Source organism: Falco punctatus (genome assembly GCF_963210335.1).
Source record: "Falco punctatus genome assembly, chromosome: 4".
NCBI lineage: Eukaryota > Metazoa > Chordata > Aves > Falconiformes > Falconidae > Falco > Falco punctatus.
The window spans coordinates 30,473,698-30,486,309 of record NC_137583.1 but is presented as its reverse complement, the minus strand read 5'-3'; the positions used below and the strand labels follow the sequence as shown (position 1 = coordinate 30,486,309).

Below are 12,612 nucleotides of genomic sequence, written 5' to 3'. Positions count from 1 at the left end.
CCCCGGGCGGGGCGGGGGCCGTTTAAAGGCAGCGGCGCGGCGGGGGCCGGCGGCGGCGCGGCGAGGAGCGAGGATGCTGAAGAGCTGCGGGAGGAAGCTGCTCCTGTCCCTCGTGGGCTCCATGTTCACCTGCCTCCTGGTGCTCATGGTGGAGCCGCCGGGGAGGCCGGGGCTGGCACGGGGGGAGGCCGGCGGGGCGCAGCGGGCGCTGCAGAGCCTGGGGGCGGCGGCGGCGGCCCCCCCGGAGGCGCAGGGTCCCCCCGGCCTCCGCAGCTTCGCCGACTACTTCGGGCGGCTGAGCCGAGCCCGGCGGGAGGTGCCCGCCGCCCCGCCGAGCCCCCCGCGGCCGCCGGCCGAGGACATCTCCCCCCGCGATGTCTTCATCGCCGTCAAGACCACCAAGAAGTTCCACAAGGCGCGGCTGGAGCTGCTGCTGGACACCTGGATCTCCCGCAATCGCGACATGGTAAGAGGCCGGGGCCGCCCGCGGGTGCCAGCCGGCCCGTCGCGGGGGCCCGCGGGGTGCGTGATCCGGCACGTGCCGCCGCCTCTTACCGCCGCCGCCCCCCTCCCCCCCACGTATCGCCGGTGTTCCGATGGTGGCCGAGCTCTTGCGGCGCTTTCGGGGCAGAGATGTGTGTGAAATGCAGCGTTGGCAGGGTGAGGGTGGGGGGGCTGGATGATGGGGGGGAGCCTGAGCCGGGCTTCTCGCACGCAGCATCCCCCGGAGCCTTTGGGTCCCTCCGGGAGCGCCCCCCGCTGCAGGGCTTGCCCCGAGTTGCTTCCCGCGGGGGAAACTGAGGCACGGTGCAGGGATGCTTCCCGGCCCGCTGGGGCGGCAGCCTTGCGGGTGCTCTCCTGGGCTGCGGGTGAGGTTTAGCAGGGCCCCGCGAGGTGCCCCCCACTGGGTTGCCCGGAGGACATCCAGTTTTAGTAGCCCAGGGCTGGGAGAGCATTGGGATGTGCTGAGGCTCCTGGTCCTTTTGCCAGGAGCTGGGCAGGACTGAAGTGGCTGGGGGCTCTTGCAGGTCTGCTCTGGCTCACCCTTGCCAGGGCAGTTCCAGCCAGTCCCAATTCCTGACCTTCCTGATGTCCTGCCCAGAGCCCTGGCAGTCTATTACTCTGTCCTTCAAGTACTGAAGCAAAATTGAAAAGGAGAAAAAAAAAAAAGCTGCTTCCTTAGGAAATTTGCCTTGCCATCTGCTCCTAAGATGCTTTTTTCTATCCTTAGACAGCTTCCCAAGTAAGTTATGCCTGGTCCTAACCTTTCCATCCTACTGTCTTCACGTGTTTCCTCCTGGCCTGGAATCATGTTTCTCGCTTGCAAACTTTTTTTTTTTTTTTAAATCTGGCGTGGCAGAGGAGGGAGGTGAAAGGGGGTGGTGGGTGTCAACCTGCCCCTGCCTCCTTCACCTGGGTTTGCAGGACCCTGTGGGGTCTTGGGTCCTGCAACTTACCCCAGGCATTATCTGGCTATTATTTTTTTTTTCTGCTGTGAATCTTGTATTTTATTTTTTTTTCTCAGGTCTGCTGGGCTTGGCAGTGGCTCTGCTGTCTCTCCCTGGTACAGTTGTTTAATGGAAACCTCTTTTATGCTCTGCTGTCACTGCGAGGGGGTGGCGAGTGGTGGTGGGGAAAACGCTCTTTGAGCACCTACAGATGATCCTGGGAATGGCTGCTCTTTTTTTTTTCCCTCCCTCTTGTGAGCTCCGGCTTTCTTCTAGGTTTTTTTTTTGTTGTGCTTCGTTTGTCCGTTTGGATTCCCAGAGACCCGAGGCTCGGCTCTCACGCTGTCCCCCTGGGCAAGCTAACAAAGCCCCTTTTCTCCTGGCGCAGAGAAAAGGCTTCGCAGCCTCTTGTGTGGCACTTTCCATGGGAACGGGGGAGCCGGAGCTGGCTGTGTCCAGGTCAGGTTGCCTAGAGATGGGGGCCATGAAGCCAGGGGGGCTGCAGCCCAGCGAGGTGCCTGCCTGACAAGCCAAGGCGCTGAGTGACGGCTCTTGTACAGCACTTGAGGACAAGGAGCTGCCGAGAGAGCTGGATGCGGCACAGACTCCCGCGGAGCAAAGCGAGGGCTGTGGAGGGACACGTGGAGGCAGAGGGGATGAAGCCACGCTGCTGGTGGCCATCGGCTTTGGTCTTCCCATGCTGACCTGCCCACTGTCTCTGGGAAGCTTCGGGGAACCCTGGGCTTCCCTGGATTTGGCACCAAGTTGGGTCGCTTGCCTGCGGAGTGCAGGGTTGGTGCTGTGGAGCTCCTTTCCCTTGCTTCCCTGTCCTGGGGGGGCTGTGCAGTTCCTGCATCCTCTTCTTGCCTGGCCCCATGGTTTCTGCCCCGGGAGGGTGGTTTGGTGACTGCGGGGTGCTCGCTGCCTCTGCTCAAATGCCTCTCTTGGTCTGAGTCAGGCCTGACTGCTCATCCTGCCTCTCTTGCTCCTGTTTCACTACCGGTGCTCAGGCACGTGTGCTGCCTCGCAGACACGGGGGAGTTCCTGCCCAAGGGGTGGGAATCCCCCATGCCATGTCTCTCCTTCCTCTGATCCTCTTCTCACATCAAACCCCAACAACCCTCTTGGCTGTTCCTTAGCCAGGCAGCTCTCTGGGCAGGAGGGATGCAGACCCTGGTGAGAAGGGGTTAAATTCAGCAGGTAACTCCAGGCTGGACCCTGGCTGACAGGGGGGATAGCCATTGTGTCCTTCCTTGGCTGCTCTTTGTTCTGCCCATTATAGTCTCTGTTTCCTGCCCTCTGTCCCCTCCGAGACACTGCAAAGGGCACCCCCTTCTCCTTCCTGCTTCTCCCTGCACAGGGAGGGCAGATCCTTGCTCCCTTCTAAATCTGCTCCTTGGGTTGCACAATCCAGGCCAGACAAGCTGCTGTTAGAGGAGAGTTGTGAGTTTTCCCCTCCTTGCTTTGGGGAGAGTTTCCAGCTGTCTTGGTATCCTTAGGATGCTGGAGTGCAGTCTGGGGAAACTTTGTACTGGGGAAAAAAAAAAGGGGGGAGGGGTGCGGGGGGAGGAAAATGGCCATTAGGCAGAAATCCCGGACAGGAGCAAGTCCAAACCCACTGCTTTCCTGCTGAGTAGGGTGATTTGCAGTGGCAGAGTTGCATAAGAAACATCCCTGTCCCGGGGCACCCCGGGGGCGGCTGGGCACGGGGGCCTGGGCTGGGATCCTGGGCTGGGATCCGGTGCGGTAATTGCAGGCTTTGAAAAATTCCTGCTCTGGGGGCAGAGGGAATAGGGTTGCCTTCTGGAGAGCGTGCTCTGGTGATGGTGGCTCCCAGATTTCTCTAGCACCTTGGCCAGGGTCCCCAGCCCCGGGGTGGCTGTGATGGAGTGTGGCAGCGCAGTGTCCCACCTGGGCTCCCACTGGAGTGGCTGGGACTGGGGGGGCTGCTCATCCCAAACCAGCTCTGCAGTGTGACCGGCTCCCCCCGGCCCTGGGCTGTGCACCAGGGCCTGCTGAGCACTGCTGAACTCACCTCATGTGTGAAGGTCCCTCCCTGCTGCCCCTGGGCAGCCTGTGGGGTTTGGTTTGGGGGTGGGCACCCATTAATTGCCTGCCCCCAATGGTGTCACTGTCCTGGTCCATAAAAGCTGCAGAGCCGGTGAGTGGCGTGCGTGGAGCACCAGGCGGGAGGGTGGGGGACCCTACCCACACAATAAGCTCATTGTTTGCGAGGAGGTTATTAAAAAATTATAGCATTTAAAATTACAGTGGAAGATTCTTCCTCTTGCCGAAAGGAATGGGGGGAGGAAAGGCCTGCGGCCTTGCAAGCCCCTTCCCCGCCTCTGCGGGTCCCAGCACAGACTCACACGCACGCACCCCCAGCATCACCCCCAGCCTGGGGAGAGCCACAGCTGCGTGGGCGCGGGGATGCTGCCATCGAGGGGATGCTGCTATCACTCTGCTCCCAACCTGCTGAAGCAGGGTGGGGATTTCCCCTCCTACCCCCGAAGGTTGGAGGGAAAACTACTGCAGGGGACACAAAGCCCTGCTCCAGCAGCACCCTTGCCTCCCCCTGAAGCCCCTTGCACAGATAGAGGTCCAGCCCACCCCACCCCCTCCCAGCACCTCTTTGCTGCCTCCTTCCCCCTGCACCCAACCAAGGTGACTGCTTCCCCCTTGTCCATGGGGTGGAAGGGGGTACAGCCCCCCCGGGTGCTGGTAGGTGGGTGCTGGGGTGCTCCATCCTCTCCTGACACTGGGAAGTGAGACTTGGCATGGGGGCAGGATTTGTCCTCCTTGGAGCCATGGGGGTGCCTGCCTGGGGTTCCCCTTTTTGGCAGGTGAAGGTGGGGATGACAGCAGGGTCTGCTGAAGGTGTGTCACCCTGGGAAGCGGGCTGGGCCAGGCTGTGGCAGGGTGACCCCGGCGTGGCCCCAGCTGGTGGGATGCCTTGCGCAGCACCCAGCCATGAGCACCCCACGAGCTCTGTCGGCGGAGGGGGAAATGAGTCACCACAAAAGGAGAAATGGAGGGGAGGGCAGAAAACAAAATAAGAAAAAAAGAAATGGGCCCTGCCCAAGGGTGAGGAGGAGGTGGGGGGCGGCCGGCGGCTGGCTGGCTCCTTGCAGGCAGCTGGGGGGGCTGACCCCATTCCGGCTGTAGGGACCCTGGGTGCCTCTCGGTCCCTGCGTGTGGAGGCCGCGCATTGTGCGGGGCTGTGTGGAGCGGTGGCAGCTATTGTTCGGGAGGGATTTGGCATCCTGTGTTTCTTGAAGCTGCAGTTTTGAGAACAATGAGGTTTCCTGCAGGGGCTGGGGGGGGCAGTGGGCCCTTCCTCTCCTGCACCCCGCAGGAAAAGTTACTGCAGGGGTGGCCAAGAGGTCCTGGCACCCCGCAGTGCCACAGCTGGCATGGGGGCCAAGTGGGAGAGAGGTGGAGAGGGGAGGGTGTAAGGGATTTGGGTGCTTTCTGCCTGGGAGAAGCCGGAGTGTGTGTGTGTGTGTGTGTGGCTGGCCCTGCTGCTGGTGGGTCTGGAGATGATGGTGGCTTAGTAGGTCACAGCTCAGGGATGTTGGCTGCAGGGCCCCATCCCTCTTGCACCGCTGTAACCTGGGCACTGCCCTGATGGCCGCTGCCCCACACTGGGGATGCTGAAGGCTGATCTATGGTTTTTCCTTGTCAAACGGACACTGTTTTCTTGTCCCCTTCCTTCCTTGGCCTTGTACCTCCTCCCAGGCTTGGCTGGTACCTCTGTTCCTCTCCCCTGCAGCCCTGGGCGAGGGAGCCATGCAGGAAGGGTGCAGCTCCCCTTCTAAGAAATGCAGATGAATTGATTAAAAAATAAAGGCTTTAATTTTTTTGTCCTAATTGAACGTCGTAGTGGAGCTGGGAGGGCGGTGGAGAACCTGTGGGCCACTGGTAGCCCCTATCAGGTGACTTGCAAGGCTGTGTGCCCCTGTCTTGGTCACCAAGGTGCCACCTGGTCCACCTGCACCAGGAGAATTACTGGGAAGTATGTGGGGAGAGGCTGAGGGGAAGATGCCTCGTTAGGATGAAGCCTTTCGGTGCAGGCGAGTAATAAACAATTGTCCCTGTGGTCTATTTATAGCAGCTGTGCTGGAGGATTAGTTGCGGGGTTATTTTTGGAGCTGCTGAAGGCAGTTGCTGGACGGCGTTTCTGAGCTAATCAAGCAAACATTTTCTGTCTCGCCCGTGCAGGGGCTGTGTCCCCAGCTCCGGCAGGGCTGGAACCTGGCAGGGATGTGCTGAGGCATCGTGTGTCTTGGGGTGGATAAGAAAGGACTTGTGATGGGGTTGTCTTGGGCATCCCTGGATGGTCTCCTGCTGCCCTGGTTCAGCTGTACCGCAACAGCTACCTGACCCCTGAGCACCTGGGGAAATGGGGACCAGCCCCAAGGTGCTGGCTGGACCCTGTGTTGGTTGGGGGTGACATCCTCCTCCTCCACGCACAGCACTGACCTGCTCCCACCCCAGCAGTGATGTGTCCCTGGGGCCGTGATGATGATCACGGGCATCCTTGGCCCTGCAGCTGATGGCCTTAGTCCCTGTCCCCCAGCTGTCCCCTCCTCATCAGCAGGTCCCCCATCCCCTGAGCCTTTGCTCAAGGCATTCCTGACTCCTCCAGGGGCTGAACTCTGTTGGTCCCCAAAAGCTGGGCTGCACGGCAGGCTGTGCATTTGCGATAACTTGCCTTCCCACCTCCTCCATCCTTATATTTTTTCTCCCCTCCCCCCCCCCCCCCCCTTTTCTCCTTTTCAAGCCCCAAAGGTCACTTGTAGCCCTGTCCCCAGGAACGTGCCCTCCTCCCCTCCCATTCAGCCTTCCCACAGATCTGGGCTCTCCCCACCAGCCTCCCAGCTCAGGATGGAGCAAACACGGAGCAAACACACGGGCCGGCCGGGTTAACCAGCGCAGCTGTATGCTAATGACCACTGCTGCCCGCTTAACTCTCCTCTGCTGAGTAAAGTCAACCCCCTTATTGTACCCACCTCCTCAAACAAACCACAAACCCCCAGCGTGTTCCCGGGGCTGGCGGGCTGTGGGGTGGCACCCAATTTCCAGCTCACTTGTAATTCATCATCTCCAGCGCTCAGGCTCCACCGTCCCCCCTCTGCTGCCTCCTGTCTTCCCCCAGCCCTTTTGTCTTTCTTCCTTTGCCCTTTTGTACACGTCTGGTTTTTAATAGGGCTTGGCAGCTGGTTGTGGTTTCTCTCCTCCAGCTTTGTTTGCTGCCCGCTGATTGATGGCAATGTCTTTCCCACCCCCTGCTCTCTCCGGCTTCTTGCCCTTCCCCAAATCCCAGGCCAACAGCAGCCCCCCGCCCCCCCGCCCAGCCCCAAATATTCCTTCCCGGGTGGCATATGCCAGGAATTAGCTGTGTAAATAGAGGCGTGCAGCCGGGTGGCAGTGCGGGTGCCCGGGGAGGAGGCAGGGTGCCCTGCTGGGGTGGGCAGGGAGGGACCGTCCCCTCCTCAGGGCTGGCGAGAGGCACCCACCGGCACCAGCTCAGCCACGCTGCGGGGGGACAGGGAGCAGAGAGGAGTTGTGGGGGTGTTGTGCAAGTGGCTGGGGATGGCGACGTGCTGTTGACACAGGTGGGGATGCGGTTGGCAGCCAGCACGGCAGGCAAACACACCTGCCTGAGCAGGGAGAGCTGCCAGGCGGCTGCTCTGGCATCCCCGGCCGCGCGTGCTGGCCGTGCCAGCTAAAGTCTGAAGTCCCCGCTCAGATCGAGCCAGGCTCTGAACCTTCTCCCTGTCACCTCTCCGTGCACCTGCCTCGTGCTGGGGAATGGCCCTTACATCGCTCAGAATCTCCCTGCCTGCTGCAGCCCCGTGGGAAAGGCGAGAGGGTGGTGCTCAGTGTGGGTGCTGAGAGGGGCTGGTTGCACCCCGGTGAGGCACAGCGTTGCATGCTGTGTCCAGCCGGGATGGCTCAGCACCCATCTTGGTCTGAAGCCGAGTATGTCACGGGGATGCCTGGCTCTCTGGTACCGCTTTGGGTTTTGGTGAGGGGGAAGAAATCACCACCAGCATCCCAGAGGGACTAGTCCCTAGTGCTGCCCAGGCATGTCGTGTCACATTAAGAGCCACGTGGCCTTGGCTCCTTGGCCCTTAGAGGTGCCTCATCTTCTCTTTCAGACCTTCATCTTCACAGACGGGGAGGATGAGGAGCTGAAGAAGCAAGCACGTGAGTTTGTGGCCCTTGTCCCTTTGCATGTGTGACCTGGCCAGGTCCCCTGAGGAGCCCCCGCCTGGGGACCGTGGCTGGCTTGGAGCTTGGCCCTGGAACTCTGAAAAAATGACCAAAACGGCACTGGTTAGACACTGATCTCGGGAGCCCTTGCCATAGGGGCTTGGGCTGAGAATGAGGCAGCTTGTTTCACTGTGCCTAAAGCACCGTCTGCGCAGGAGCCCCACCTGGGGAGGGGTTTGCTTCCCCCTGGTCAGCTCAGTCCACCTCCTGCATGATGCTGCTGGGGAGCACAGGGGTGAGGGCCTTTGCACCCGTGTGTCCCTGGGGCGAGCTGAGCTGGGATTGATGGGCAAGGCAGCCAGGGTTTGATGGGAGCATTTCCCTTGCAGCCCTTCCCCGGGGCCAGGGTCAGCGTGGTCTATTCTCCCGATGCAAATGACTCCTTTTCAGGCTGGGACATGATTGCCTTTGAGCTGGAAAGCAAATAACAGGTGGCCGCTGGAGGGAAAAGGCAGCAGGAGTAGGGCAGGATTTTGGCTATCATGTCCTGGAGCAGCAGCCAGCTGACAGACACCCCCTCGCTCCCAGGGTGGCTGGTGCATGGTCCCGGGCTGGGCAAGGTGATGTACGGATGTATCGTGTAGCACATGGGATACGATTCAACCCTGGTGCATCTGCTGCATCTGCATCCCTTGCTCATCGCTTCCCTTATCTCACACGGACCCAAAAACCATTCCCCCAAAAATTCATTCTTTGCCCAAAATGATGTGGCGTGGAGGCCACCGATCATCAGGGACATTTGTGGGGTTTCCACCCCCCTGGCATACCTGGGGTGTGTGTAGTGAAATGCCACCGTTCTAGTGCACGGGGAGGCACGGGATGCCCTGATGCCAGGCTTTGACCCCCGTCTCTTCCCGCAGGAAACGTCATCAACACCAACTGCTCAGCTGCCCACAGCCGCCAGGCCCTGTCCTGCAAGATGGCGGTGGAGTACGACAAGTTCATTGAGTCTGGCAGAAAGTAAGCAGTGCCCGGGGCTGCTGTGGGGGGTGGCAGGGCTGCAAGGGGGGGCACTGCAAGCATTTTTGCATTTTTGGGGCTGTATCTTCAGTGTGGGGTCTGGGCAGCTGCCCTGGCTCGGTGTGACATGGCTGCCACCGCAGGTGGTTCTGCCATGTGGATGATGACAACTACGTGAACGTGCGGATGCTGGTGAAGCTGCTCTCCAGCTACCCCCACACGCAGGACATCTATATTGGGAAGCCCAGCTTGGACCGGCCCATCCAGGCTACGGAGAGGATCAGCGAGAACAAGATGGTGAGGTGGGGGCGAGAGGTTGGGGCTGGCTTAACTTGGGCTGGGGTTTGCTCCCCAGTGGGCAGGAGGAGGTCTCACTGCCGTTGCTTCCCCTCTCTCGCAGCACCCTGTGCATTTCTGGTTTGCCACGGGCGGAGCAGGGTTTTGTATCAGCCGGGGGCTGGCACTGAAGATGAGCCCGTGGGCCAGGTAAGAGTGTTGGCGTTGCTCAACCGTGGGGACTCGTCACGGTCCCAGTGGGGCACAGAGCGGCGACATCTTTGGGGATGGACGTTGGACCGTGTCCCACCACTTTGCTCTTTTTGTCTTGCCGGGGGTGTCTGCAGGGGGCTTGGAAACAAGCTGGGAAGGACTTCAGTTCCTCCTAATTGACTTTTAATTAGAGCTGGGCACAGACTGGGCCCAGCCCTGACCCTGCAGGGTATGCACGTCCCCTGGGCTTTGCTCCTCTGCAGCCCCTTTCTGTCTCCCCGCAGCGGGGGCCACTTCATGAGCACCGCGGAGAAGATCCGCCTGCCCGACGACTGCACCATCGGCTACATCATCGAGTCTGTGCTGGGGGTGAAGCTCATCCGGAGCAACCTCTTCCACTCACACCTGGAGAACCTCCACCAGGTGCCCAAGACAGAGATCCACAAACAGGTATCCCATGTTGTCACCTAAATATCTGGCATCGCAGCTAAGATACCGACTGACACGCGGCCAAACGTCAGCGGAGGGGGAAGGTCCCATCAGCCCATCCCTGCGGGGTGATGCAGAGTGTGACTGGAGCCTTTGGGAAACGGGGTGAATGTTGCAGCCCCCCGGGCTTGCTCCTGGTGGCCACGTCGGCTGCTTGACCCCTTCTGTGCTTCCCCCCCTCAGGTGACACTAAGCTACGGCATGTTTGAAAACAAGCGCAACTCCATCCACATGAAGGGAGCCTTCTCTGTCGAGGAGGACCCGTCCAGGTGAGATGGGCGCACCCTGTCCCTCCCGTGCCGGGGTGCCACGGGGCGCCGCTGCCCTGTGCTCAGCCTAGCTCCTCTCCTCCGCAGGTTTCGCTCCGTGCACTGCCTGCTGTACCCCGACACGCCGTGGTGCCCCGCCAACATGGTTTACTAGGAGGCGCGTGTCCCCTTAACCTCGTCCCGAATTTCCCCGGTATCCGACGGGCTTGCGGGACCTGTGTGCGGGTGTGTCAGTCCGGCGGATGGACGGACAGACGTCGTTGCTGTGGTATTGCACAGTGTGTGTGTACTGAAGGCTGCTGTGCGGCCCCGTGTCCCTGCCCGGCTGCCCGCGCCCGCTGCCCGCTCCGGCCAGGGCGGTGCAGAGGGTCGGGTCCTGAGCACTTAATCCTTGGGCACCCCGCGGCGCTGGTGAGCCCCACGCCATGCGTGGGGAGCGACCGCAGTGCGGGGCTCTGCCTCCCCTGGGCTTGCTTCTCCGTTTTTGTTTTATTGTTCCCTTTCAAATGTTAAGTTTTTTGGTATGTGTGCTCCCCGTCCCGCCCCACCCCCCCCCCACCCCCCGGCCTCTACCCACCCACCCCGCGGCTCCTGTAAGCCCCATCCTCTCTCCCAGCCCCAAAATCTCAGCAGCAAAGCTCCGGCTCCCGATTCACGTGAAGGGTCATCGATGAGTTTTGCTCCCCGGCTCAGGGGGCAGGCAGGGGAGCCCCCCGGCCATGGTGAGCGCTGCTGCAGGGTGCTGCAAGGCTGCTGGCTGCCCGGCGGCTGCACTGGAGGGAGATGGTGGGGTGGGCTGCGAGCCAGCGTTGGCGTTGGCTCTGTTTCCCAGAGCTCCTCCTGCCTGGCTGAACTGTTGCAGGCAGCATTGATCTATGCACTATTTATAGACTTAATGTAAAGCCTTTCTATAAATACGGGGGGCAGGAGGAGGGCTTTCCCGGCACTGTGTACTGGGTCTCCCTTCAGTGCCGCCTCGTGCCTGCTCGCCGGCCGGCAGTGGGTGCGGGCAGGCTGGACACGGGCAGCCCAGCACCTTTGCAAAGCAGCACCTCAAGGTCTGGCCGGGGGCTGTGGGGGTGCTCCCCGCTGCTGCCGTGGGGCCAGAGCATCCTCCAGCCCTGGCCTGGCTGTGGGTGCTGCTGGGGTGGCCAGAGCACCCAAGAAGTGCCTGGCTGTTGCTCTCGCCCTGCTGGGGAGGATTTAGCTGGAGAGGGAGAAGGACCCTGCATCCCCCTGTGGCTGCCCTGTCTGCTGCCACCAGCCCTGTGCCCTGGGGTAAGCGGGCTGAGCTGGAGCTGAACGTTTCCAACCCGAAGCTGAGTGAAAATAGCCCATAATGGGTGCATTGTAAATATGTTATTGAGCCAGTATTTTTTTTACTGTGCCTTTTTTTTAAGAAAAAAAAACACATTGAGAAATATGTAGATTTTAAAATGCTTTTTATACATTTTCTGTGGATCAGAAAAAAAAAATCCCCGGTCTTTGATAATCTGTTTAAGAAAGAAAAAAAAAATTGCGATGTCTTGTAACTATCACTTACCTTAATTTATATGTTCCAGTATCTGGAACGTCACTCTGTGCTTTTTGTAACTAGGATGTGTTTAAAGCAATAGATGTGGGATGGGGAACCAGCATGGACAGTGTGTTCTCAGGGACTTGAACCCGATTGCTGCCACGGGGTTCCCGTGGGAGCCGTCACCAATAAACCAGCTTTTTTGCTGACCACAGTCACCTGGTCCTGGGCTCTGGCGTGTCGTTATGGATGAGCTGTGCTGAACACCCCTTATTCCCCCTGCGGATGTTATCACCTCTAATGAAGTTCTCAGGGATGCATCGAGGAGGGGTTGTGCCTGCATCCCTCACTTTTTCCCACGGGTACCGGGATCCCCTGGCCATTTGCATCCCGGGAGTGAGGGTCCTCTCCTCCTTTCCCTCTCCAAAAGGCTGGGGCATGGCTTGGCGCCTCGGGGCTGGTTTTTCCCAGGCTCCGGGTGGGAGCGGAGGTGGCGGGACGAGGTGCCAGCCGGTTGTTAGCAGGGTGTTGTTAACAGCCGGCCGGCAGGCGTGTGCGTGGGAAGGTTGGGGGCTGTGGGGGGCCGAGCCCCTTCCCTCCCAGCCCTCCTTTGGCCCTCTCTGCCACCATTTCGGCTGACACCCAGCACCCACCTGCCAGTAACAAGCTCCGGCTTCCATGGGCTGCGGCAACTGCGTGAGATCTGCTCCCTCACACTCCTAAAACCAGCCCTGTTTGTGCTGCACTGGTACCAGCTTTCACCTGCACCCTCCTCCCCTCGCCTTCCTCCACACCCAGCATCTATGGTTTTTTTTCTTTTTGAGGCACACTTACTTAATTCACAGTTTTGCTTGAACCTCTGGGTTATCAGGGGTTGGCCTTGCTAAAAATACAACCCAGCAGGAAGTCGGCGTGTGCTAAAGCAGCAACCCCTCCTCCCAACAGCCGCACACCTTTCAGACAGCCCCCCAAAATCAAAAATCCCCCGAACTCTGCAGCACTTGGGGTGCTGCCAGCAGTGGGTCCTCTGGCTTTGGCCCCAGGAAAATGAATATTGCTCTGACCTGCCCCCCTCCCCCCAAAAAAACAAAAAACCAACAACCCACAGGTGGCCAAAAAGCTCCTCAAGGGAGAAAGGGGAGGGCGAGTGGCCATGCTGCCT

At 60.1% G+C, this 12,612-nt stretch overlaps 1 protein-coding gene across 1 annotated transcript; it reads left to right on the top strand.

Moving 5' to 3' along the window:
* Positions 1 to 25: 25 nt before the first annotated feature.
* On the top strand, positions 26 to 11,664 carry LFNG (LFNG O-fucosylpeptide 3-beta-N-acetylglucosaminyltransferase). Its single transcript, XM_080382438.1, has 8 exons — positions 26 to 466; positions 7,613 to 7,661; positions 8,588 to 8,687; positions 8,831 to 8,984; positions 9,088 to 9,173; positions 9,461 to 9,626; positions 9,849 to 9,934; positions 10,022 to 11,664. Exons 1-8 carry the CDS (start codon positions 74 to 76, stop codon positions 10,086 to 10,088), a joined length of 1,101 nt encoding a protein of 366 aa, XP_080238564.1. The 5' UTR covers positions 26 to 73; the 3' UTR covers positions 10,089 to 11,664.
* Positions 11,665 to 12,612: the final 948 nt, after the last annotated feature.